The sequence below is a fragment of the Eptatretus burgeri genome, chromosome 10 (genome assembly GCF_056783735.1).
Source record: "Eptatretus burgeri isolate ZD-2024b chromosome 10, Ebu_testis_v1, whole genome shotgun sequence".
Lineage (NCBI taxonomy): Eukaryota > Metazoa > Chordata > Myxini > Myxiniformes > Myxinidae > Eptatretus > Eptatretus burgeri.
The window spans coordinates 26,884,875-26,912,801 of NC_140970.1; the positions used below are offsets into that span (position 1 = coordinate 26,884,875).

Genomic DNA, 27,927 nt, shown 5'->3' on the forward strand with positions numbered 1-27,927 from the left:
CAGCTGACGAGCGATTGACCAACGAGCGCCTGCCACGTCAGACCGTCCCGCCGAACGGACCGCAGAGGTTTCGTTGCGGGTGGAGGTGGCGACGATGGCGTCGGCCGAACGGAGCGGGAGAAGGAGCGACGACAAGATTCGCGTGAAGAAGAACGTCCGTGGCGGTTGGTGGCGCCACGAGCTGATGCTGCGAGCGATGCTGTGCACCTTGGGGACGGCGTTGTCCCTTTACGCGTTGCACGTGGAGATGAATCGTGGGGGTGACTCGGCGTACCGAGCGTGGTGCGACTTCGCCGAGTCCGTGAGCTGTTCGCGGGTTTTCGCGTCCAGGTTGGAATTTCGTTCTCACTGCTCGGGTTTCAAAGTGCAGTAAACTCCATCAGGGATTGTAGGGATGATTGTTCGAGGTGTATGATTGGTTGAGATTTCTGGGATTGGCTTGTGTGTAATTGGAGGTTGCTTGAATTGGCCGGCGAGTGATCGGCGAAGGTTGCTGAGATTGGCTGGGGATTGATTGGAGGAGGTCGCTGGGATTGATTGGAGGAGGTCGCTGGGATTGACTGCATGGAAGAGGTCGCTGGGATTGACTGCATGGAGGAGTTTCTGGGATTGATTGGAGGAGTTGCTTGGATTGACTGCATGGAGGAGTTTCTGGGATTGATTGGAGGAGGTCGCTGGGATTGACTGCATGGAGGAGTTGCTGGGATTGATTGCATGGAGGAGTTGCTGGGATTGACTGCATGGAATAGTTTCTGGGATTGACTGCATGGAGGAGTTGCTGAGATTGGCTGGAGATTGAGTGGAGGAGGTTGCTGAGATTGACTGCTTGGAGAAGGTCACTGGGATTGATTGGAGGAGGTCGCTGGGATTGACTGCATGTAGGAGTTGCTGGGATTGATTGCACGGAGGAGTTGCTGGGATTGATTGGAGGAGGTCACTGGGATTGACTGCATGGAGGAGTTACTGAGATTGACTGCACGGAGGAGTTGCTGGGATTGACTGCACGGAGGAGTTGCTGAGATTGATTGCATGGAGGAGTTGCCAGGATTGACTGCACGGAGGAGTTGCTGCGATTGGCTGCACGGAGGAGTTTCTGCGATTGACTGCACGGAGGAGTTGCTGCGATTGGCTGCATGGAGGAGTTGCCGGGATTGACTGCACGGAGGAGTTGTCGGGTTTGGCTGCACGGAGGAGTTGCCAGGATTGACTGCACGGAGGAGTTGCCGGGATTGACTGCACGGAGGAGTTCCCGGGATTGGCTGCACGGAGGAGTTGCCAGGATTGGCTGCACGGAGGAGTTGCCGGGATTGACTGCATGAAGGAGTTGCCGGGATTAAAGAGCGACTGACCGAATGGAGGAGTTGCCAGGATTGACTGCACGGAGGAGTTGCCGGGATTGACTGCACAGAGGAGTTGCTGAGATTGACTGCATGAAGGAGTTGCCGGGATTAAAGAGCGACTGGCCGAATGGAGGATTTGCTGGGATTGACTGCACAGAGGAGTTGCCGGGATTAAAGAGCGACTGACCGAATGGAAGAGTTGCCGGGATTGACGAGCGACTGGCCGAATGGAGGAGTTGCCGGGATTGACGAGCGACTGGCCGAATGGAGGAGTTGCCGGAATTGACCAGTGACTGACCGAATGGAGGAGTTGCCGGATTGACTTCCTGGAGGAGTTGCCTGGATTGACGAGCGACTGGCCGAATGGAGGAGTTGCCGGGATTGACGAGCGACTGGCCGAATGGAGGAGTTGCCGGAATTGACCAGCGACTGACCGAATGGAGGAGTTGCCGGATTGACTTCCTGGAGGAGTTGCCAGGATTGACGAGTGACTGACCGAATGGAGGAGTTTCCGGGATTGACGAGTGACTGACCGAATGGAGGAGTTTCCGGGATTGATGAGCGACTGACCGAATGGAGCAGTTGCCAGGATTGACGAGCGAGTGACTGAAGGATGTTCTCTGATTGACCAGCAAGTGATTGGACAAGTTTGCTCGGATTGCTTGGTTGTGAATGATTGGTAGAGGTAGTGTTTGGAGGTGCTTCCTGGATTGGCTGGCAGGAGATTGGAGGCATTTGCTGTAATTGAGTGGAGAGAGAGAGACACGCACAGAGACACAGAGACAGAAAGACAGAAGAAATAAAAACAAGCAGTCATAGACTGGTACTTACGAAATTGTCAACTTGACGTCTGACCTTGTCTAATAAAAGCTGTCTCTAGAGAAGGTAGCGACGCAAACCAGAAGTTTCTACGATGATTCTGTACCAAACCATCAAAAATCGAATGTTTGACCTCACTGTGACCTTGACCTTTGACCGATTTTGACCAAAATCTAATCGGCACTTGCCATCACCCTCCTGAATCACGTGGTGTAATTTGACATTGGTAGCTTCTTCCGTTCTCGAGTTATCGTGCCTACAAACAAACAAACAAACAAACAAACAAACAAACACACAAACAGATGACGGAAGTCATCAATATACTTACGAAATCTTTAAAAAGCTAAAATAAATCAAGGTTGTAGTTTTCCTCACCTGTTAAATGTGATTAAATAAGATGTGTTTGAGCCATCATTGCTTCAAAAGATGTTGCTCTATAAAGCTTCTTTTTATTACAAAATCTAATCTTGTGGAAGAGTAAGGTCACATAGAATAAAGGACGGGGTGGTGAATACAGCCCGAACAGGTCAACATCCACATGCAATTTGTTTAATGAACGAATGGAATATATTTGGAGAGAGGAAAATAGGAACCAGTAGGTAAGATGGGGTCCGTGTCTAGTGGAGTCAGGTCGAGACAGAGAGGAAGGGAGAAATGGCAGGATGGTTGGTTTTGATACACTATTTGCTTGGGTGAAGTTGTGACTGATTATGAAGCCCAGACCCAGACGTATGAGACTGAACATCTTCCAGTAGCTGACGAAGGAAGTGATAGGTGGGTTTTCTTGATCCTTCCAGAGACGAGGTTAGAATGTTCTTCGTGTCAGATCAGTATCTTCTCCTTTCCAGTTCTCGGAGGGATGCAGCTCCTGCCGTTCGGTTCAAGGGACAGGATACGACATGGCTTGACAATCTTCAAATGTAACATTGCACATGGCAAAAATGTTGTTTTATTGCACAAATACTGTACATGTCATGCTTTTTGTCTCCATGACCAATTTATTGTTTTCTGTGCACATTATTTCCTTCATTGTAATCCATACAATCGAGTGAATGCTACAGAGAATCCCCACACTTCCGACTTGAAGTAAGTTGAAAGATCGCAAAAAGTTCCACCACGAATGACCCAACATCAAATTTTGAGTTAAAAAAATTTTTTGGGGTTTTGGAGCATGAATTTGGGGTCAAATCCAATAACTTGTTACATATTTCATGCATCCCCCCAATGTTAATTGCATGTACAAAGTTTCATTAATTTTTTTATATATTTTTTTAATGTGCATTTTTGGTGTTTGACCTATTGACCCCGTCCCAATGGGTGGGGCCAAAAATGACACTGCTCTCTCAATGGTGGTGATAATTACAAAGTTTGACTTTTTGACAACCATTTAGGAGGAGATAGCATTTATGATCAAGGAATAACTTATTTGGATTGAATGTTGTATTTTGAACACAAATCGGAACATGAATATGAAGACAAGTTTGCCAGGTTACAGTGCTTTGGCTTTGAATTTGTCCCGACCATACACGTGCAGAGAGGAGTGAGATAATTTTTTTACTCTGTCTGCCTGACAGTCAGATGAAATTGAGAATCATTCCAAACAGGAAACTTACTGCTTTAAGGACATTACAAAGGACACAAACAACAGGCACAAATAACTAATGTAACGTGTTAAATAAAGTGATTTAGTAGACTGCGGAAAATGTCAAAATGTCGGTAAACCTGGAATTAATTTATTTATCCAACTTTCTCAATCTTTATTTTATTTAAATTTAATTATATACTCGAAGACTGTAGAACACAAATCACCTTCTTCACACTTCCATGGACCTCCAGTTTCGCAGGACTTAAATCTAAACGAGCAAACATCTGAAAATGCAAAGCCCGTCCGCTTTGTAGTTGGACTTCTTCGTCTTCTTCCATATGCTAAATGGAAGACCTTTTGACCAAATTATTAATTCGTCTTCTCCATATTCTCATAATAAAGCTTTGATTGCAAATTGTAAAAAAAAGCTACAACCCGAACAGATGCAGATGGAAGTGATTGCAAAACACCGTCTCCCGTGATGATAAAGGTTCAATGGAATTGGTGTATCAGGGTAATGTTCGAGCATGCTTCTCGACAACTTCAATGGCGTTAAACCTTGGGATTTTTTTTTAATTTAACAATTAAAATTGAAGAAACACTGTGTGGGGTATCGTTTTGAATGAATTATCTTGTGCTAGCTCTCGGTTACAATGTGATTTTCTCTCTTTCTCTCTTTCTCTCTTTCTCTCTTTCTCTCTTTCTCTCTTTCTCTCTTTCTCTCTTTCTCTCTTTCTCTCTTTCTCTCTCTCACCACCATGACTGGTGAACCGATAAGATTTTGGGGTCAAAGGTCATGTAACCTTTAGCTGAAAGTTGCAGATTTTTGTTGCTCTCATAACTTGTGATTTGACTTCAGCGGTTGACACAAGTTATGCTCTCATAACTTGGGATTTGTGAACCGCTGAAGGGATTTTGACTAAAGTTGGCATAATTATGGACTGTAATCCGAACTTAAATTTTGGGTTCCAAAGGCCAAAAGTCAAATGCCCTTTAATTGAAAATCTGTGTTACCGCAATAACTTGTGAACCAGTCAAGAGCTGTAACAACCACACTTGAAACACGTATGGACTGTTACAAAGATGAACAGATTCAAGTTTGTCTTGAACAGGTAAAAGGTCATGTGCCCGTTGAAAGTCGTAATTCAAGTTAGAAACGTCTGATGTTGTCTTCCACTTGTGTCTTTTTTTTTTTTCCTCTCTTGTGCTCCCTCTTAAGGGACCTTTAATTTTTCATGTGACCTTTAATTGAGATCAAACATAACAGTGGCTTGATATCTTACGTGGGCGGAGGCATATCCATCAACACATTCACGATCACGTCAAATTGTACTTTTTTAAAAATCGACCTTTTTTTATATTTTGTTGTTTTTTTTCAAAAATAACTGCTGATTGCAAACAGGGTCTTGTATTTTGATCATCTATGTATATCGATATGTTGCTGTTGATGATGCATTTTTTTCAGACTTTCACTGTAAGCTGGCATCCATATGCTTAATGTCTTGAGATCATGAATCTACTTTGGCCAACGATCTCTTTGGAAACCCGTTGTACCATTCTGCAAAGGATCCCCATGTCTGATGCACTGTTGCACCATTGACTATCAACCTGTCAAATGAGCTGGAAAATGTTTTCAAGTTAATCCTTTAATTGCTATTTCAACTTGTAATTGTCATTCACACTTGGAACTTTGCTACACTGTAAGCCACAGTCTGTAGAATGTCTTTAGCAAAGAATGGCATGGCGCAGACCTTCAAAGTCAGATGCTGACTGGGTGTTTGTGTTGACACACACTGCGCCTCGTATTGCCAGTTAGATGTTTGTATAAAATGAAGTGCAACACAGAACATCTTGCTGCAGTGGGTTGAAGATTGCAAGGAGATCTGTGTTTCTCATTGTTGTAGCTCAGACTTCTGTGTTGTGTTCTTGTACCATACTCACAAGGTTTCTTATCAATTTATCCGGCCTTCATCCACAGCTTGATGGAGTACTGATTTCCCCTTAGGGCTGGCCACCCCTGGCTCACTCTTTTCTCAGCTTGATGGCATGCAAACCAAGGACTTCAAGATCATTGGACTCTCCCGCAATGAAGCTGAGACTCTGGGCCTGTCACTTTCACATCAGAGACAGGTCGGTGGTCACTCTGTCTGTGACCGCCTTCTTCTGGTTTTGCAACCTCTGTCCTTTCTGTGCTCTATCGCCCCCACCCCTCCCCCCAGGTTTCTACAAGATGCATATGGTCTGCCAGTAACCCCCATTCTGGTGAAATTTACAAAAATCCAGAATCACTGCTCACCTTCATTTCTCCCCCACCCCTCTCATGGCATTAACTTCTTCAGTCTCTTCGATTTCATTCCTTCTTCCAGGGCTCCAAGACTGCTATTTTCTACCATTTCAGGTCATCCCCCATCCATACCCATGATTTTTCTTCTGCCCTCATTCAATCTCCCCAAACACACATCTCCATTTTATAATTATAAATTTCTTTGTTCCATTTTTGCTTCTTCCACAGTTTTTCCTTCCACTGAACTGTGATTGAGAGTTAGGGATGGTTATATCCATCTCTTTCACCCCGTGTCCTCCATTGCTCTCATTCTTTCCCATATCCCTTATCCCTCCAGGTCTCTCTCCATTTTTTTCTGTTCTGTCCTCCCTCCCCAGCTATTTCTACTGTTCGTTTCATTCTCTTACGTCATGGTCCATTCTGTGTTCCAGTTCCTCCATGAACCTTGACTTTGTGTCCCAAAAAAGAAATCCTCTTTTTTTTTTCTTTTTTTTTGTATACCAAGTCGAGGCTTATGTAAGAGCTAAAATACTTTTTGGTATTCTCTCCGAAGCTCCATGGTTACAAGCATTTGTTAAACTACTGTATTTTATTTTGAATACAAAGTCTCGGCTCATGGAGGAAGAGCCGGAAGGTAACGTGATTGAGGAAAGAAAGGCAATGTACAAGCATTGGGATAATAGGTAGATTGTAACAAGCAAGTGCATACTGAATGATGACATAAAGGGAGAAACATTAACCTGTGAGTAGGAGAGCTTGGATAGGGTAAGGTTAATGGGGCATTAGAGATAGATAGTGGTGCACTGCCACGTTGAAGCTCTGACGGAAAGTGAGATTGCACCACCTCAGAAACACGGTTCCACAAGCAAAATAAAAGAGAAACAAAGGGTAAAGGTGCACAGAAAGTCTGGATTTTGGGAGTTTAACAAGGATGGGTTTACTGGAAGAACACATATGTCCTTGAAAAACTGGAGAGGTTTGGAGGGTTTGTAGGATTGGAGGGTGGAAAGGGCAGTAGGAGTAAGATTGGCAAATATGCGGTTAAATAATAATAATAAAAAAATGCCACTCGCCTCTTTGCAATGGGAGAGCAGTGGGCCTCGTGCTTCACCTTCCTTTTGGGACATGCTCAGGATATTGAGAGATTTGGATTCCATACTATGCAGGAGAGAGAGAGGTGGGAGAAAGTCTGAGGTTGGATGCTGATCTTAGCTGAGTGATAGCAACGACTTAAAATGGTACATACTGCTTCCTTGCTTGACGCTCAGCATATAAAGTATAAAGCACGGAAAAACCTTGTGGGTGGGCATCCATGCCGGGTGGAGAGGAGAGGAGAGAAGAGTGAGAATTTCATCCTCTGCCAGACTAAATATTTTACATTTTGTATCCCACTGATAGGCCAGATCTGCATCCAGACCCTAACCAAAATCGAATTGGCTTGATCTTTTCACCTACCCAACTCATTCACTTAGTTTCGTCTGATTCGGTCCACAACATTTTGAGATATCTCGCAAACAAACAAACAAAAAGACGGGTGAAAACATAACCTCCGTCTACCTTCGGTGGCAGAGGTATTAAAGGTTGCCTTCACTGTGGCAAGCAGAGCAGGATGCTAGACTGTGTTGAATGCACTAGATATGTCGTGGGAGACTATCCTGACCTCGTGTATGATTGAAGACCTCCATTCATTGGAAAACGCTGAATTCATTGTTGAGAGAGAAACAGCAGCACATATAAAGTTGTGACTGGAATGGAATCCAAAGTGATGATCACCTATTGGTCTCAAAACGATGAGACGTTCAAGAAGAAGAAACATTTGTCAGTTGCAATGATTGATTCCCTTGTGTTGGTTTAAATGTCAGTAGTCCTGGACTAAAATTGAGGGGGATATGATTTTGCACCCTTCTTTTGTATGAGAGTAAAGTTTTTGTCTTCCAAGTAGATGGAAGGTGAAAGAAAAATGAGAGCAATATTTCAGGATTTTTAGAACATGGGCACCGATTCCATCTGAGTCGAGGCTGTTTAGAACCTTTTCTACCTTCTGATGTGAAAAGTGTCGGTGGGCATGAGGGGGAAGGTCGGGACAGAGAGGGATGCGTTGGCCATTTGAGCATTGGAGGCAAATGTAATCGAGACCTTCTGCAGTGAAGCCATCTGAGGTAATAGAGGGCATGGAAGGGGCAAAAGGATTAGAGACAGTCTTTCTTCTTCATTCATATACAACACAAGGCTCCAGGGTAGCATCGTCGGCTGAGGGTGTGGCTGTGCTGCTGATGCAATGCCTTCTGGTTAGGGCAGGAATTTGTAATTTGTTCATGGTCACCTACTCTTTGCGAAGGACACCATGAGATCTTTAACGTCCACCAACTAATGCTGGCAGAACGGACTCCCGTTTAACATTCATCCGAGGGACGGCACAGAGATTGATGACTCACCTTGCCTGTGAAACACCGGGATGATATTTTATAGCTGGGTCAGGATTCGAACCCAGGGTAGACAGCTTAGAGCCGAGTGTGTGTACTTTTACACCACTCTGTCAGCTCAAGAGACAGTCAGACCAAGAAACCACCAGGACTTTTTGAAGGGAGACAGGTTGGAGAGATTTGCCTCAAGGATAGCCAGGTGATGTTTTCTGGCTCACCTGAGGATGGAAACGTGCTTGTCGCTCGCCTTGCCAAATGACAAAGTTTCCTTCAGTCAAGTTATCCTTCCATGATGAGAAAACAGGCTGCTTTGGGTTTTCTTTTTTTTTGGGGGGGGGGGGATTTAAACTGCCACGCCACATGATTGTGAACTAGGTCGGGAGTTTAGATGTGATAGCTGCAGACAGGATGGGATAAATTTGTGCATGATAAAGAGCAGGTTATTTTTGTGAAAGTATGAAATCAAAAGAACGTCACTATCTGTAACGTTATCAACATGACTGTGAGCAAACAGCATGTGGGGTCAGGGTTCTAAATGAAGAAACTGGTGGAACGGGGTGCATTGCATCATGTTTGTGTCGTTTAGTTTGTAATAGATTACTGGTTCATTGCTCATCGTCTCATTTTCCTTTGAGCTAAGTTAACTATGTTTGGTTGGAAGAACAACACCACGCTGGTTGGACGGGCCTCGAGGTGTCCGATGCAAATTGACTCTCTGTCCAGCAAATTGCAGGGAATCTGTGCCATCCTCGTACCTTTTATTTTGTTTTTAAACATATCTCCATTAAATAATAACGCACTTGAATTTGCGGCCAGTAATTGCAGAAAGGGCATTGTGATGGTAATGCTGACCTTTTCACACGGTGTAATAATTATTTTACCTTCGTAAGAATTGTGTGTAAATCCATTGAAAAAACAAAACAAAAAAAACTAACACTTACTATTTGGTTTATTACTGATTGTATATTGATTATATACACAGACACACTGTTGGAGTAACACAAGTTTGATCTCATGCTCCATGTGGAAACTTTGGTGCAACTTTTAGCTTTGTCAAGTACTTTCTAATTATTACCTCTGCCACCTGATGTTTGTACCCCTGTCTGTTTGTCTGTGAATAGGATATATCAAAAAGTTGTTGACGGATTCGGATGGAATTTGGTGGACATTCTGAGTGTGCAACGAAGACTAATTGATTCGATTTTAGTGAAAATCCAGATCTGAGCTTTTTAAAAAAAAAGATTCTTCACCATCAAGTGATGGGGCCAAAAACGATATATGTCATGATATCTCAAAAAGTTGTGGACGAGTTGACATAACTTGGTGGATGTGTTTGGTAGGTGATGAGAACACGCGGATTATATTTCAGTTAAGGTCTGGATCCAGATTCGGCTTATTGGTGGGATACAAAACATAAACTGTTCAACCTGGCGGAGGTATGCGCTCGATCGAGTGCCCTTATATTATTGGTTTATGTTATCTAAAATTTAAAAAACGAAATTGAACATGTTTTTTTTACAACATGATTTTTCGAGATTTGCATTAGACACAATCGATGGAAAATCCACCTGTTTGAATCTTGTGCGAGCAGCTACTCGACAATGGTGCCACACGTCTGCACTTGACTGGTCATCCAGACCTTATTTGAATGCTATCGATAGCCTGATGGTTTGAGCATTAGTTTTATATAGAACCGAATTATAAAAGAAGCCGATCAACAAACATTCCACATGGTGTCCTTGTTCTCGAATGTAGTTTGTATGTAAACTTTGAGTTTTAACGCCAGCCTGCACAAGAAGATTTTATTTTCCCAAACACGGAAATCGGTTTTGTTCTTTGCATCGGCCTGGAATTGGCCATTGTGCAGGTATTCCCCCACCCCCACCCTTAAGAAGTTTGATCTGACAATGTGAGGTTGTCATAGATTCCCCATTAATTACTGAACTTTCAAGAAATTTTTAGAAAGGTGTCAAAGTTTGAAGGCAAATGTATGATCTGAGCAAATGTCATCTTGACTTAGCATCCACATTGTGCATCAAACAATCGCAGCGCAAATGTGAAAATCCTCCAAAGTTTTAATTTTTTTTTCTTCCATTTTGGTCAAAGTAATGATACATTGATTATCAAAACATAAAAGATTAGGGTACACATCTCATGCATTTGTCCGATATTTCTGTGCAGTTCCAAGGGAAGGATCTGGTTATCCCCACGATTAAAAAACAGAGGTACTGTATATTGTAATTGGCGCCATCTGTCCATCATGATATCTCCTGCTAAATGGTTGTGCAGAAATTCACCAAAATTTGTTGTTATGATCACCACATGGTAAAAAAAAAAAATGAGAGCCGTGTCATTTTTGGCCCTGCCTCCTGTGGTGGCGTCAAAAGGTCAACTACCAATAAATACAATTATGGGCACATTTCAAAAAGTTCTTTTATGAAACTTTGTATATGCAATCAACATTGGGGGACGCATGAAATATGGAACTATTTTGGGCATTTGACCCCCGGTTCATGCCCCAGCGGGTGGGGACTTTGGTGACAGGTAAAAACAGAAGATTTTATTTTCAACTCGATTTGATATCGGGTCATTCCTGGTGGAACTTATTGCCATCTTTCATCCTTGCTTTAAGTGGTAAGTGTGTGGATATGCAATGATGTGCCATTTGACTTCGGTCTTCGCTCTCATTATAAATTCAGAGGTGAGAAAATGGCCTGTTTGCTGATCCCATCCGAGCACCATCATGATGCTGGAATTCCAGGTTGAAATTGTACATATAATGTTTGTCTGTTGTCTTCTAATGTCTTTGTAATCAATGCAAACATGAACTTGTTTCATAACATCCTTGTCGTACATGTGATTCGTGTAAAACAAAAATAAGTTGCAAGTCTCCTCGATGGAGTGTGATACCAACAAGAGAGTATTCGCTGACAGTTTGGTATGACGCAAAGTGAGTAGGATGGGTGATGGAAGTTAAACTGCATTTCTTTGGCCATACTTGCGGAACAGTGCTGGAGAAATACGTGATTTTAGAAGTAAAAATAGGATTGCGAGTCCTGAAGCTCGCCTTGATCAGGAGCAACAGTCACTCGACCTCCCCCCCTCACCATACCCCCTCAGACCCTTATTTTTTAACGCACTGAACAAACTTTGGTACATGACAAGTGATGAAAGTTGTGGTCAAGTTTCATCAAAATTGTGTGTTTTGGAGAAGAGAGAAATACATATTTTTTGGGGGTAATCCCCCAGACCCCCTTTATGAATGCAGAGTTTGATGCAGTCGATACACTTTCGTTCGGCATCAGATTTGAAGCTTGCGGGAAAGTTTCATCAAAATTGTGTGTTTTGATGAAGCGATAATGATTGAAGTGTTTGCAGACTGACTGACTGACTGACTGACTGACTGGCTGGCTCATCTACGGACACTGTTCGATCACATAAGCTCACCGAACTAAAGTCCAGGTGAGCTAAAAAACTAACGGATGCCAGGGAGGAATAAGAGCACCAAAGTGTGCATGCGCACATTGCATTGCGTTGCATTGCGTTGCGTTGCGAATGGTTCTTGCATATAACTTTCAATGTAAAATCATTCACTCTCTCAAATTTTAATGAGAGTTGTTGCTCCTGTTGAGGTCCAACAAAATCCAAATGATTTTGAAGGTGATTGGTTACACCTGAGATAATTTAGAATTGCTGATATTAGGGGGGTGGACACTTATCCAATCACGATATTCTCGTTTTGTATTTTTTTTATTAATTTTCTGAAATTTGTTTTTAACTTGGAAGTTATGGGTTACAATGTGGGAAAAGTCCACTTTACCAAAGGTGGGAAAAGTCTGATTTAATGCAATTTAATTCCAGGTCATAAGGCAACAAAAGTTGATAATTTTGAAAGGAGGTGTAGACTTTCTGTACCCACTGTTCATGGTTGAGGCTTGTGAAAAAGCTAGTACTATTACATTGAATGGACCAGGACACAACATAACAAAGGGGACAGCTAGAGAAAGGGAAAATGCCAAGAGCAGGGTGGAGGGAGAAGGTAGACAGAGATGGACAAACAAGGGATGTAGGTAACAATGAGCGGTAGGGGAGAACGAGTGTGTCCTGCTGATACTTGAGGAGGGATAGCACAGAGAGGGCAGAGGGTGCAAGACCAGAAATGAAGCGGAAGAAGACAGAGACCACCAACCTATCGGTGATGGCGAAATGATAGGCCCGTAGACTTGGCTTTATTACGAGAGATTTCAATGATCTCGATAGCCTTGGTTTCCATCTGCATCGAGCTGAGCAACATGTGAGGCAGGGGAGCCAGCCCAAAGAGGAGAGCAACTCCATGAAGCTGTGGATGAAAGTCTTGAAGGTGGGTAGGAGCTCAGGTGTGCCAAGGAAGGACTTTGCATGATGCTCAGTATACTCAGTAGGTGTCTGGCTTTGGAGACCAACTTTGAAATGTGGCTTGCCAAAGAGAGATCATGGCTGAGAGTGGGACCCAAGAGTTTGAGTGACTGAACCTCTTTGAGATGGTTGTTGAGAAAGTAGATGGAAGGGTTTGCCGACCGGTCCTTTCAGAACGAGAGTGAGTGTGTGGGATTTCTCAGGATTGAAAGACATTTCAAGTGTTTGACCAGTTTATGATTTTTGTCAAGGTCTGAGGAGAGGGAAGAGGCTGCTGCCTATCTGTTGGAAGAATGAGTGGTATCATGGCAGAGAAGGGAGTCATCAGCAAAGAGATGGAGGCTTTTTGAGAGTCAGTGTGATCATTGATGAAGATGAGGAATAAGATGGGGCTGAGAACACTGCCTTGGGGTACTCCAGCCTTGACAGGGAGAGGAGATAGAATGTTTCTGTTGAGAGCCACACATTGAATACGAGAGTGGAGGAAGTCAGCAATCCAAGAGTGGAGTTGTCCTTGGATTTCCATAAGCAGACAGTTTGGAGACCAAGGCAGGATGCCAGATATCGAAAGCATGAGATATGTCCAGAGAGACTGCTCTGTTCTCATGTCTGATATTGAGAGCCTCCATACATTGCTGGGAGAGTAGAAGTAGCATGTCCAAGGTAGAGTGACCAAGTCTGAATCCAAATTGATGATTTGAGATGAGGCTGTTGAAGAATAGAATAATTATGTCCACTGCATTGATGGATTCCATGATCTTACCGATTGGAAGTACAGTAAGCTAATTGGTCTGTATTTAAGGGGATCCGTTTTTGCACCTTTTTATGTGATGCTGTGTTGTTGGCCGATTTCCAAGGAGATGGAAGATGGCATAGGGTAAATGACAGTGAAAAGGGCAGAGAGAGGAAGTGCAAGAGCAGCAGAGCAGGTTTTAGGACATGTGAACTGATGCCGTCGGGTCCAGCTGCAGTCAGAAGAGGGTTGCCAGAAACTTTCCCTCCTTCTCAGTTGCAAAAGACAGAATTCAGGAGCAGTTTGGTATGACTGGGAAGAGTGGGTACAGTGAGTGGGGTTCTCGACACAAGATTTTGAAACAAACAGAATTGAGACAGTCGGCCTTTGCAGAAGTGCCATGGCTGTTGAGAGAGGAACTAACACCCAGCCAAATTGCATGTTGACAATTGAAATCACATATGTGGAAGAGAGAGAAAGTTGGGATGAGTGGTTAAAGTTTTCCATATTGTCTGTGAGAGATGTAGATGGAGTCACTGTTGTAAGGTTGGTGCAACACACAGACAAACATGAGGTGATGGTGTAGAAGTTGCAGCCAGAGGTACTCCTAGGGTTTGGGAGATGCAAGAGCAGTACATGGAGAGCGAGAAATGTAGTTTTTGATGTGCAGCACAACTCTGCCGCCAGGACGGGGGTCAGTTCGATGAAATCAGAGGAGACTATAGCCAGGGAGAGACACAAAGGAGTCGGCGACATCCGGTGGGAGGAAGGATTCTGTTAAACAGATGATGTCCGGTTTATCGGCAGTGGCCTGGATTGAGACATGTCAGATTGGAACGGAGGCCTCAGATGTTTTTGGTCCACACGGTTATATTTAGGGAGGAGGAGGTATTGGAATGGTGTCGGATGTGGGGGGGAGGTTGCGGGGGAAAGCAGAGACTTTGAGGGGGTGGGGGTGGGTGAATGGGAAGTTTTTAGTGTGTGGGTGTGGTGGAAGGTTTGTGTGAAGGCTGCAGAGGAAAGTGTGTGTGTGTGTGTGTGTGTGTGTGTGTGTGTGTGTGTGTGTGTGTGTGTGTGTGTGTGTGTGTGTGTGTGTGTGTGTGTGTGTAAAGGTTTGAGTGTGTGGGATGTAGGAGAATGTGAAAGTTTGACTGTGTGGGGAAAGGTTTTAGACTTTAGAGGATGAGGTGAGGGGGAGGCATTTAGGGGTTTGGGTGAGGGGGAGGCAATGAGAGGGTGGGGTGTGGAACATACGAACATAAATACATACATACATACTGTTGTGGTTGACGAAATTCGCAAACCACCATTCAGGTGAGATATCTCTGTAAGTATATGTGTAGTTAGCCCAAACCCGTTGTTTAGAGGGAATAAATGTCATTCATTCGGGCTGTGACCCTTTTAGATAGCCGTTTTTCTTTTACTATCTTTATTTTGGACCAACCGCCATTACTACCACGACAACCACAGCCACCTTCTCCAGAACCGCCTTCACAACATCCACCTTCTCCACAACCGCTTTCACACACCAACCACCAACCGCAACGCCGCTTCACAACAACAACAACGCCAACAGCCACGACCTTTACCGTCACATCTCGCTCTCGCAACCATCGCATCACCGCCATTCCCGCGCCGCTTGTGGGCACCGATACTGGACTCGTACAGGGCGCGCACCGAGCAGCGGGTGCAAAAACACCAGCCTTTCCGAGAAATCGGATCAAGAATGATTCACGCCCACTTCTGTTCCGTCCTATCAGCGAGCGTGGGGCGATTTGGCCCCGCCTCCAGGCGCGTCGGAGTATAATCGATATATGCAGATTCGAGGATCAGGAATGATTCACGCCCACTTTTCCTCTGTCCAATGGGCGAGCGTGGCTCCGCCCCCGAGCCGATCCTGATCCAAAAATCTGCATATGGTTTCTCCTGTCGCACTATAAAGCGCCGAGCGCGGGGCGAATCGAGGGAGAGTTGGAGAGTTGTTGCGGCGGCGAATTCAGTCAGGGAGTTGAGAGTTTCTGTTTCGGGCTCGGGAAGAGTTGGAGAGTTGTGGCGGCGGCGAAATCAGTCGAGAGAGTGTCTATCGGGGTCCGGAGAGTCTGGAGAAGCCAAGGAGCTTTGTGGAGGTCTGCGCTCGTGTCAGAGTCGGGGAGCTGCGGAGAGGGGAGGCCGGGAACGCGGCCGAGGTCGCAGTGGCGTCGCTCATCGCGGGACCCAAGCCAGCCAGATATCCTCTTTCCCCCGAGCATCAACAACCCCCCCCTGTTTCCCCCCCGCGCTGAGATAGTGTGAGAGGGGGGCCCCGTTCCCACCCCATTCCAGGCAGTGCCAGCGAGGCCCGCGGAGTCGGGGCGCCGCCGCCATTTTGCGGCTCATCACCAGACGGGTAGGCTCGACGCGGTCTCGGCCCCAGGCCCGTCTGCCCCCTTATCGTTGAGGGTGGCCCCTTTTTCCTTTTGCTTTGGAGTATATGTGTTGTCGGCGTCGTCTGTGAAGTAAAACTGTGTAAGTGTTGCCGTGTGCTCGCGTAGTCGGTAGTAGATCTGCATTGTGTTTCTTTTGTTGCAATTGCTTTTGGTGCGTAATTGTTGTTTCTTCTTTTGTTACATTTGCTTTTGGTGCATAATTGTGGTAATTGTATATGTGTGCTTTCCGTTTGCCACGGAATAAATGTGCTTTATGTTGAACTGTTTCTCCCGTTTCGCTTCGTGGGCCGAAGCCTGCAGGCGGGCATGAAGGCCGTTACCAGGGAGTTTAAAATGGCGACTCCACGTGTGGGAGCGAACGAGCTGGGAAGGAGTGCAACGGCTGTCGGGCCCGCAGTGGAGGCGGGTGACAAAGTAATTCGGGGGACGTGTTGGGCGAGAAGTGTGAAGGTGATGGAGAAAGCAACAGTGGCGGTGACCGAGAGGGAAAAACTAATTTGGGTGACGGAGACGTGCACGAGGGAGATAACAAGGGAAGAGACGGAAATAATAGTTGAGACAAGGGAGATAACGGAAGAGACGGAAATAATAGAGACACGGGAAATAGAGGAGAGACTGCATGATAATGACGAGGTTAGAGACGCGCACACACACACAGAGGTAGTGGAGGACCATGAGGGGGAGCTGGCGGACTGGGTAGAGACCCGGTGTGAGCAGTTGGATGGCCTCCTCCAGGAACGAGGGGAGGGAGTATGCCCCCTTGAGGCGAGTCACGACCAGGTGGGTTCGGTCGTGCTTTTGCGAGGTCGAGGGGAGGAGTGCTGTGGACAGGTGCACGGAGAGCTTGGGGGGTATAGAGGCCCCGGAGACCCTTGTGGGGACACGAATCCCCAGTGTGGTTGTCCCGGTGTGTGTGGTGTCGAGGTGTGTGTTCACGAGTGTGGTGAAATGCATGCTGCAACGCACGCATAGCACGGGTGCAAGGGCATGTGTGAGAGCGACCGGGTGGGTGACAAAGACCCCGTGTGTGGAAGCGACCCCGTGTGTGAGTGGTGTGGTGGTAAGTGTGCAGAAGGGCGTGCTTCCCAGCACGCCGTGTGTGGATGAGGCACCGCGAGCGAGTGCCCCCGCGTGTGTGAGTAGTATGGTTTGTGTGAGGGAAATGGCACGAGTGAGTGAAAGGCCGCGAGTGAGTGGAGCCACGTGTGCAAGGGTAATGGCATGCGTGAGTGAGCGGCCGAGTGTGAGAGAGACAGCGTGTGCAAGGTCGCTGTGTGTGAGGGAGATGTCGGTGGGCATGTGTGAACATGCAGCCGCATCTCCCGGGGTGAATGTAATGGAATGGTGTATGAGCGTCGTAACACGCAGGTGTGCGTGGGTTGAATGGCGACGACGACGGCGACAGAGGGACAAAAGCCGAGTAGCGGCTGCAGCTGTTTCGGGAACCGTGCTGGGTTCAACCAGCAGCGAGCGCGAGGTCCGTGCCGTGCAACGCACGAGGCCCCCACGTGCTCGCTTGCGAGAGTGAAGTCCCGGTCCGGAAACGCACGCGGTGGATTTGCCGATCCCGCGGACGGACAAAGTTTAGGCAGGATTATGGATTTGGACCGGACGGGTTCTCCACGCGATCGTGTGTGTTAAGCTCCAACGGGCAAAGCACATGTGTTCGCGTGGGGAACCCCTCGAGACGTGGGGCTTGTGTTTTTTTTATGCGCACGGTGACGTCATGGCTGCACGTGGGGTTGGAATCCGGCAGGAGGGGTATCCCTGCCGGATGGTACCGTCCAAGGAGGGACGAGGTACACGTGCAGCTGCATGACGTCACGGGCAGGTGCAAAGTGCGCGAGCTGTGAGTTACCGCGCTGGTGCTGCGCAATTAGAAAAAAAAAAAATAAAAATAAAACAGCAAGCCTCGCTTTCGGGTGAACAGGATTCCCGGGCAAGGGGTGGAAGACCCCCTTACCTGGGCACAGGATGAAACTAGTTAGGGGGAAGGGTTAGCATAGCTAGACCGGCTCCATGGGGCAGGGGTAAGTCCTCATGGGGCCCGTGGAATGGATTAGTTAGAGGGATTGTTAGTCAGATTTAGATTGGGAAAATGGAGTATGGGATTATTTTGGAGACAGAGACAGGCTTTGGATGTGTAGTGGGGACGTAGCTTAGCTACATAGGTTAAAAGGAACGTGCTGTAGTTTAAGGGACGACGTGGGAGCACGAGTTAGTTAGGGGATGTAGATAGAAGGATGGCAGAGTTCAGCGGTGTGTGTGTTGAAGAGTTGTGAAGTGAGTACATGTTGAGTGAGTGAGGCCAGTGGGTCTGTGTGAGTGGAGTGAATGGGGAATGCATGGTGCGATGAGTGATTGGGGGGAGGAGTGACTCCCGCCCAAGGGACCCCGGGGTCAGTGTAGAGTGAGTTAGCTGGGTTAGTCAAATTAAAAAATGGAGGTCGTTTTGTTGTAGGTGGGAAAGTAGGCTTGAAACCGGTTTGGAGGGGTGCAGGAGCCCTGTTGACGGGCTGGGAGCGTGGCTGCGAAAGGTGAGTATCGCTGAGTGGGTACCCCGGGCACCGGGCTAGTCGGCCGTGGTAGGCCAAGGGCCCATGGGGGGCCGGGATAGCGTAGTGGGCACGGGTGCGTCCGCTTGGTGCGGGGGCCCGGGGCGCCATTAGCCACATGGGCAGTGTTGTGGGCATGGGTGACCCTCGGAAAGGGGCCCGGGAAGCCAGCCTGCCACGTGTGCGTTTCAAGGGAGGTGCCATGGGGGGCACTCCCCGGTGTTTAGGGAGCTGGTAGGCTCGGAGGCAGTGTAGTGCCCGGGGGTGCCATCGTAGGGGAATTGGCAGAGGGTCGTGCCTGCCAAAGGGAGCCACGCGTCCCAGCCATGAGACCGTGTGAGGGCACGGAGAGAAAATTGGGGGCGAGGCCCGAAATTGTAAGGACACTAACACAGGCGACGGGAATCTGGGTTTATAGAACCAATAGTTTAAGCGAGAGGCGCTTGTTGAAAGCCCCGGGGTAGTTTAACAGTTAAATGGATAGGGTGGAATAGGAAGTGTACCCCTCCGCACCATCCATCCCCTCGCTGTCGTTGTGGGCCGCTGGACCCACTTTGTGTTATAGATCGCTGAAGTCTGGGGAGGCCATTCTGAGGCTTGAGTTGGGCCTCGACACAGGACGCTAGCTCTCCCTTATTCCCCTCCGGGAAGGGAACGTAGGGGTTGGGAGTAGGCTAGGTGACAGGATAGGTTAGCCAAGCAAGGACGATAAAGGGGGTTAGGGGACGATTTATAGTGGGGAAGTAAAAATAAAAAAATAAGTTGGGGCTAAATTGGGGTTTGACAAATTAAGGGAGTGGGTATAGACAGTGACAGGCAAAGGCGATAGGTTGGGAGGGAGACCGTTGGGTAGGTCCGAGCCCGCCTTCCGAGTGGCCAGCACCACCACACTCCTTCCACCAACCTCCACTGAACGGCAAAGGCTGGCCAGCTTCATCTGCTGGCTGCGTTGCTGCAAGGCAAAGGCCGGCCCACTTCATCGGCAGCTGTTGTTTTGCTGCAAGGCCTGTGCCGGCTGGATCGTCTGCAGCTGCTGTGCTGCAAGGCCTGTGCCGGTCGGATTGTCTGCAGCTGCTGTGCTTCAAGGCCTGTGCCGGCCAGATCGTCTGCCGGCTGTGTTTGCTTGCAGCGGCCTTGTTCTGCAGGCTGTGTTTGCCTGATCACCTTTGCCATGCCATGCCCACTGCCCCTGTTCACCAGCCCCGTTCAATTTTTGCTTTGCCCCCCCTGTTCATTGCCATGTGCGCCAGGATCAGAAAGCAACAGTTTGCAAGCTGCGAGAACTGCCCTGTTGGCAGCTACAACACGGGCCTGCAGTGGCGGCCCGTGCACCGTGTTTGCGTCCATCCATTCATCCATCCATTCGTTGTGTTCATTGCGTGTGCCACTTGAGCTGGCACGGAGACTGCGTTTGTGCAGCCCATGCACCGTTGTGGTTCACTGCGTTCAGTTCAAAAGGGAAGGCCTTGGACTGCGTGTGAGCAGCCGGCCACGTTCCCTGTCACCTGCATTGTTTTGAGCCAGAGACTGCATGCGAGCAGCCTGGCTCCCTGCAAACTGCTTTCTTTTTGCAGACTTCATTGATCCTGGGCCATGGTTTAGTGTAAAATTTTGTAAGTTAAGATGTACTGTACATATGAGTGCGCCCCCGGCATGTCTGTCCTAGCGCCGGCAATTTTATTTAAGTCGTTCGTGTGAGTGAGTTTGTTTAGGTAGTTACTCAGCCCTCAGGTTATTTATTTTGGGGACACGAATACCATTAATGTCGCACTCAGGGATCCGTAGGTAAAATGTACGAGGGGAGAACTACACATGATGGCACACGAAAATTTGACGACTCGGGACGAGTCTGTAAAAAGGGGAGGGGGTAGTGTTGTGGTTGACGAAATTCGCAAACCACCATTCAGGTCCCGTAGGTGAGATATCTCTGTAAGTATATGTGTAGTTAGCCCAAACCCATTGTTTAGAGGGAATAAATGTCATTCATTCGGGCTGCGACCCTTTTAGATAGCCGTTTTTCTTTTACTATCTTTATTTTGGACCAACCGCCATTACTACCACCACAACCACCACCAACCGCATCTCGACAACCACAGCCACCTTCTCCAGAACCGCCTTCACAACATCACCTTCTCCACAACCGCTTTCACACACCAACTACTAACCGCAACGCCGCTTCACAACAACAACAACGCCAACAGCCACGACCTTTACCGTCACATCTCGCTCTCGCAACCATCGCATCACCGCCATTCCAGCGCCGCTTGTGGGCACCGATACTGGACTCGTACAGGGCGCGCACCGAGCAGCGGGTGCAAAAACACCAGCCTTTCCGAGAAATCGGATCAAGAATGATTCACGCCCACTTCTGTTCCATCCTATCAGCGAGCGTGGGGCGATTTGGCCCCGCCTCCAGGCGCGTCGGAGTATAATCGATATATGCAGATTCGAGGATCAGGAATGATTCACGCCCACTTTTCCTCTGTCCAATGGGCGAGCGTGGCTCCGCCCCCGAGCCGATCCTGATCCAAAAATCTGCATATGGTTTCTCCTGTCGCACTATAAAGCGCCGAGCGCGGGGCGAATCGAGGGAGAGTTGGAGAGTTATGGCGGCGGCGAATTCAGTCAGGGAGTTGAGAGTTTCTGTTTCGGGCTCGGGAAGAGTTGGAGAGTTGTGGCGGTGGCGAAATCAGTCGAGAGAGTGTCTGTCGGGGTCCAGAGAGTCTGGAGAAGCCAAGGAGCTTTGTGGAGGTCTGCGCCCGTGTCAGAGTCGGGGAGCTGCGGAGAGGGGAGGCCGGGAACGCGGTCGAGGTCGCAGTGGCGTCGCTCGTCGCGGGACCCAAGCCAGCCAGATATCCTCTTTCCCCCGAGCATCAACAACCCCCCCCTGTTTCCCCCCGCGCTGAGATAGTGTGAGAAGGGGGCCCCGTTCCCACCCCATTCCAGGCAGTTCCAGCGAGGCCCGCGGAGTCGGGGCGCCGCCGCCATTTTGCGGCTCATCACCAGACGGGTAGGCTCGACGCGGTCTCGGCCCCAGGCCCGTCTGCCCCCTTATCGTTGAGGGTGGCCCCTTTTTCCTTTTGCTTTGGAGTATGTGTGTTGTCGGCGTCGTCTGTGAAGTAAAACTGTGTAAGTGTTGCCGTGTGCTCGTGTAGTCGGTAGTAGATCTGCATTGTGTTTCTTTTGTTGCAATTGCTTTTGGTGCGTAATTGTTGTTTCTTCTTTTGTTACATTTGCTTTTGGTGCATAATTGTGGTAATCGTATATGTGTGCTTTCCGTTTGCCACGGAATAAATGTGCTTTATGTTGAACTGTTTCTCCCGTTTCGCTTCGTCTTTTCTCTAATTGAATCTCCTTCTTACTTCACGTAAAGGGTTGGTCGTTTGCTAAATACGCCCGATAATTAATCGGAACCGTCGAGGTTGACGATAACACCGCTCGGTTATCCCGATAGTACGGAACGGGTCGCTTAAAGTGGCCCGTGTCCGAAGTCGACCTGCGGCGAGGTGCGATCGCCCGGTCTACCCTCCGTGTGGGTACTTAGGTAGGTCGAATTTGGCGAACAACCCTATCCCACGCGGGGGGCCGATTGGCACGATCGTGGTGAGGCCGAAAGGCCCACCCGTGACTAGTTCCCGGCGTTAATCCTAGAGGGTCACGACGGGATTGTCCGTCCGGTGGGCGACGTGCCGCGATTCGAGTTACGTGGCCGCGCGCACGCCGGCGGGCGCTAATCCGCAACAATACAATTGGTTTGTATTTTAGTATGACACTGATTCTTGATTATTTAGTTAGTTGCTCCAAAATATGAATTCATATCTGTTCATTGCTAATTTCACATCTCATATCTGGTGTACGTATGCTCCACCCTCTATCCTCTCGCACACCTTCAACGGCCTTATCTCAGACTTTTCTTGAGACAAGGCCAGAATGTTTCACCAGTGTTTGCCTCCAAATCTTGTGTCCACAGCACATCCTTCTTTCTCCATTTTATCCCCTCCTCCGGTGACTCTCCCTTATACCCAATCAGATAAAGCCTGTCCAGCTTTGACCCTTCATCGGTGACGGGCCCAGATATCAGTGCGCATGTTATGAAATACTGCTCTTCTGCTCTTGCAGCCCTTTTCTGCTTTCTTCAGCCTGTCCTTCATGACTGCCTCCTGTCTGCCTAGCAGTTGGTGAACATCCCTCCCATTCACAAAAAGACTGCAAAAACCAACATTCCCAACATCACACCAGTCAGCTCACTTCCCATTGCAAGCAGTGTCATGGAATCTATCATTGCTGCTGATGTCAACTCTTTCCTCTTTTCAAACAGCCTGATTGAGATCACCAGTTGTGATTCCATCCCGGTCATCCAATTATGGACATGCTGCTGCTTCTTTCTCACCAATGGGCAGAGGCCCCAAATCTAAAACAAGGTCAGAACCATCTCCATGGATGCATCTTGTGCATTGGACACAATCTGCCTTCCTCCTCTGCTTCTCAAGTTTGTTACCTGCAGCATGCAAGACCACCTTCATACCTGGCTCTCTGACTTCCTCCACTCGTGCAGTCAAAACGTCGCGATCAATGGAATCCTCTCCTCATCCAGTGGAAGCTAGAGTGTTCCGTAGTCGTTGTGGGCCCACTCTTGTTCCTCATTTGCATCATTGATCTCTGTGATGCTCTGGAAAAATCCTCTTCATTTTTTGCAGATTACTCCACATTGTGTTGTCAAGAACCCAATCACACACACAGCACATGAGTCACCCTCTGCTGATCCGGAATTTATTCGATGTTGGTCTGATAAATGAAACGTGTTTTTCAATCCAAGCAACTCTGTCTTAATCTTTAGCTCCACAAGGACCGGCAACAAACGTGCCTTTCTCTTCCCAGTCAACTACTGAAAATTGTAAGGTCTCTTGAGGTTCTAGGCCTTGCCATCAGCCATGACCTCTCCTTGGCTGACCATACAACAAAGCTGGCCTGTAAAGCCAGCCACAGACTGGGTATTGTCTAGTTCGAAGTCTTTCCTTGAAAAATTGGAACTCAGCCTACAAGGCCTTTGTTCGTCGATCAATGAAGTACAGCTCTCCTTTATGGGCTGGAACCCCAGCATCACATCTGTTTCTTCTGGATTTTGTGGAATCTCCCATCATGAAGCTGAAGGCCTGTTGCTCTTACAATGCATATGGATCGGCACACTCGTGTTTTTTTTTTCAACCAATCTGCGCTACTCGAGGGTGTAAGTGTCCTCCTAGAAACCCCCTTCTGATTAACCTCACAAAATCCAGGATGATGCTTTTTTACCCTTTGTCACCGAGCTCTTCCCTGAGCCTAGATCTTGGTAAAATTTATTTATTTTATTTGAAGTATCTTTTTTTCTCTCTCTTCCTCCACTTATGCACGATTGGCATTTGTCGTGAAGAAAGCTACAGTATTATGTTTATCATGTGTTGACATTTTTAGAATTTTATTTTGATTCTCATGATTTTGAATAAACCGTATATCTCTCTGCCAGTGTGTGAATACTAATGCTCACGTGCATGTCTGTTTTTGGCAGGTGGGGTAGGGGTTTTGGCCTGGTGGAGCCTCTGCTCGGTAAAGACAGCATGTTGAACCAACCAAACAGCATTTTTGCTCTGCCATTCTTCACTCTGCAGCTACTGCTGGGTCTGTAGTGTTGAAGTGCCCTTACCTCTACTCCCTCTTTCCCCTTACCATGCTTTTGCTACACCATCTGTAGTGCACCATCATCCACTCAGTACCATGCCTAACTACCAGCACCTTCTCTGACCAAATGACGAGGGTGAATCTCCTGTTGTATAAAAAAAAAAGAAAAAAAGAAGTGTGAGCGGAACTAATTTCGTTTATCAGCACACATGAGTGTTTGCCACTTGTGGAATCTTTCTTACGTCCACCTGTGACTTGTTCAATTTCAAAGCCCAACCCATTGACACACCTTGCATACGTTGACCGCATTCTCACAACATTAATTGAATCCAACGTAACTCTCCACCATGTACGGGATGTGGATGGAAACAATGAGCCAAGTACCAATATGCAACAAAGGATGCGACCTTCCACTCATTTTAACTTTTTAAAAGGGCTTACATTTTGGTTACGACTCAACTGCTACGGTTGGAACAAATAAATGAAGTGTGTATCAATGTTTTCACTCTTTGCTGAATTTGATCTTTTTTTTTGTTGCAGTAACAACAAATTTTAATTTGTATTCAAAACCTAAGGCACCAACTTGTATAGCTGCCTGGCATGCAAGGCTCAGGTCCAAAGTTTCAACCACCTCATGGTCTTCATCTAGGATTGTGCAAATATCATGTGCCTGCTGTGAAGTACTCTCTCAAGAGAGGGGGTGATCATGGGACTAACCTGCAGATGATGTTCCCTAAAGCCTTGCTAACTAATCAGCTGTATGAGTTTATGCCTTCAGCGTTTTGAAAAATATGGATCTTTCTAATTACCAGTTTTTGCAGAATTTCATTAACTTTGATTTTGAGGTTTGTTTTTTTTGCTTGCTTGCATAGATGCCAATTAACTGGCATCACATTTTTCCTGCATTGTACTGCAGGAATGACTCGAAGTGCCACTGCAGCACTGGCACTGATGGTGACGGCAGTAGTAGCATCAGCTGGTTGCTTCTACCTGGCTTATCTGCTGCTCTTCGTGCTCCATGACCTGTGCCTTGTATGCATCACCAGTTACATAGTCACCTTTGCACTGCTCACCCTCGACTATAGGCGTCTTGTTCACCTGCATGCACACTGGCAAGTCCAACCACCACCTCCGACCAAAAGGCAATTACGGAGAGTTCGTGAAAAAACGGAGTGATTGAGCAACGTGTAGAGAGCGACTACACCATCGACTTCCCGGTTTCCCGAACAACCGGTGCCTTGTTGTCACGACCACAACCGCAATTTCAGTAATTTGTGGGAGGAAAGGGGGAATTCATTCTTAAAGAAAGTGGGATGTGGTGAGGGATAGATTTTTGGATTGGAAGGAAATTTTCACCATACTTGTACATAAAGCTGTGAATTAAAATGTCTACATCTGTCGATGCTGAAAGTTTTGGTGGGGTAGGGGTGAAGCAGTTGGTTGGTAATGTTGGATTGAAAACGATGTAAAGCTTCAATAATTCAGTTTAATTGGAATAGGAAAACATGGCTTAGTTTTAAAATTGGCTTAATGACAATGTACTTCAAAGGTGTTTGCTAGCCTTGCTATTGCAGAACAGCCATATGCCTAATGGAGTGTGTGTGTGTGTGTGTGTGTCCTGGGTCGAGTGGTGGTTGTGAATTTGCCAGGTTTGTTAAGCTGTGTTCACAGGTAATCTGAAATAACTGGTCCGTATTAATTCTCAGTTTATCTGTTGCAAAGTTTTGAGGTTTACATGAAAATACTGAACATGGGTTAAGCATAAGGTGGCAAACGTGTGGTGGTGGATCTACCAGGGGAATTATCAGAGTACCCTCGAATAGCAAGTGCACCTTCGCCTCCCCAGGGGCTGTACCATACTAATCCACGATCGCTGATGGATAAACTCTCGAATCATCGATGTACAAGCTTTCATTCTAACACGTCGGCTCGAAACTCCGGACTTGCCTTTCTGTGTGAACACACCTTAAGTGCTGCCTCTCAGGCTGAGCAGGCCATTGCACAGTTGCTCCAAACCTTACATGACAATGAACTCTGTCATCTGTCCGTAGTGTGGAATATTCACTTGTGAACGTTCATGGCATTTGTTTTTAGTCACCAATGTTGCAATCCGTTTTATGGCATTGATAATTCAGTTATGCAGAGTTTCAGCATACTTCCTATTCAACACACCTTACAGAAAGACAAAGGTAATCTCTCCCACATCATGCTATTTACTGCCATGTAAAATGTGCAAAAGAAAAGTTATGTACAATCTGTAATTACTGAACTTCATGAAAGCACAAAACCAATTGAAATTCCATTCAATGTTGTATCACTTGGAAATCTGGCTTGTAAATGCCAAAACCAAGGCAAAATGCTTGTAACAATTATTGTACAAGTGTTGGGAAAGACAACTCTTCAAGCAATCCAGCGATCTTTTATGAGGGTGTATAATCGCATGGCCACACATGCATCTTCCACCTGCGAAGACAAGGAGACAACGTGTGATCGGTGTGGCTGGTCACAAATGAAAAAGGGTGCAAGTAGTGGCTATTCCACAAAAATGGATTATTTTCTCATCGACTGATGCAGGATTGTTTACAATGAGCAAGCAGGGAAATGCACGAGTGCAAACACTAATATGATGGACATGCAAACTTACAAGTCTCTGCTTACATCCTAATGTCTGAAGGTAGTGACTATACATTGCAACAGTATAACAAACCAATGAAAAGTTTTGTCGCAATTCAGACAGTCAATAGTTGGAAAATAGATCCAAGTATTAATCTCCCTTATCCCTTAAAATTCTCATCTGTACTTGTAATCTGTAAAGTTGTGAACTGAAGACAATGGCTCAAAAGAGCAGGAAGCAAAAGGCACAAATGACACCGTCACTTCCATCCACCATATTAACTCCAAAAAATCTTTTGGCATACAAAACTTGATTCCAAAATAAAATCAATCCTTTTGTGGAGTGCCGTACATAAAATGGTTCCAATCCAATTAATGATTTTGCTGATATTTCAATTCAACTTAACTCTTCGAAGTTTAGTTTTACAATGCATTTTGGGTACTCTGCTTTAAGTATTCTGATTAAAAACTATTTTGATTGGTGAAGAATAGGATGGAGGCTGAAGAGGTCTGGAAATCAATCCAGCTCACATGACTGATTCAATTTAATAATCCACAATCTGCACATTGTTAGATTCCACCAATTAATCTTCGAAACAAAATCCAATCAAAAATACTAAACTTGGCTCACATTGAACACACTTTCTATCATGAATAGAGAACCTCAGAAAAGCACCGAAAAGAATGGAGGAATACCAGACTGAGGCTCATGCTGCTCTTCAGACAATTTCAATGGTCAGTCTTACCAACTGACATTTCATCTGCCGACAGCCCCCAGGGATGCGAAGGTGCGCCAACGGCCACAAGGAGCAAAGTGAAGCTGATATTTTTGATGCTAATCCTTCGCGAGAGAATAAGACGAAAAGTCCTCTCCAGTTGAGAAATATTCTCAACTGAAAGATCAGTATGCCAACTCCAACACATTGAGAGTTTCTCATGCCATTCTCAAAAGCATTGACAGAGATGAGTACAAAGTGTTTTGTTGCAAATGTGTGTTGGCAAAAAAATATATAAATGCTTGCTGGCCAGTCTACCTTCATTTTCCCAGTCTTGAACAGAGCACAGTGCTTCCAATGAGAAATCTGATATATCAACTTAT

The 27,927-nt window shown here is 46.7% G+C and overlaps 2 protein-coding genes across 5 annotated transcripts in view; one reads left to right on the plus strand and one right to left on the minus strand.

Annotated features, from left to right (window-relative positions):
- The first annotated feature begins 17 nt into the window (after nucleotides 1–17).
- LOC147018134 (vitamin K epoxide reductase complex subunit 1-like protein 1) lies at nucleotides 18–27,862 on the plus strand. Of its 2 annotated transcripts, XM_085897512.1 has the most exons (4): nucleotides 18–330; nucleotides 3,008–3,079; nucleotides 24,106–24,215; nucleotides 25,132–25,615. In XM_085897512.1, the coding sequence occupies exons 1-4, from the start codon at nucleotides 95–97 to the stop codon at nucleotides 25,389–25,391; spliced, it is 678 nt and encodes a 225-aa protein (XP_085753638.1). In that variant the 5' UTR covers nucleotides 18–94; the 3' UTR covers nucleotides 25,392–25,615. The 2 variants fall into 2 exon arrangements, with proteins under 2 accessions (XP_085753638.1, XP_085753639.1); XM_085897513.1 differs by lacking the exon at nucleotides 3,008–3,079 and having other exon boundaries at nucleotides 22–330; nucleotides 25,132–27,862.
- LOC147018135 (RNA exonuclease 4-like) overlaps nucleotides 26,408–27,927 on the minus strand; it is a 43,821-nt gene continuing 42,301 nt past the window's right edge. For all 3 annotated transcript variants that reach the window (XM_085897507.1, XM_085897508.1, XM_085897510.1), the window contains one exon: nucleotides 26,408–26,678. In XM_085897507.1, the coding sequence (XP_085753633.1) occupies nucleotides 26,616–26,678 (63 nt within the window). In that variant the 3' untranslated portion in view covers nucleotides 26,408–26,615. The remainder of the gene's footprint in view (nucleotides 26,679–27,927) is intronic.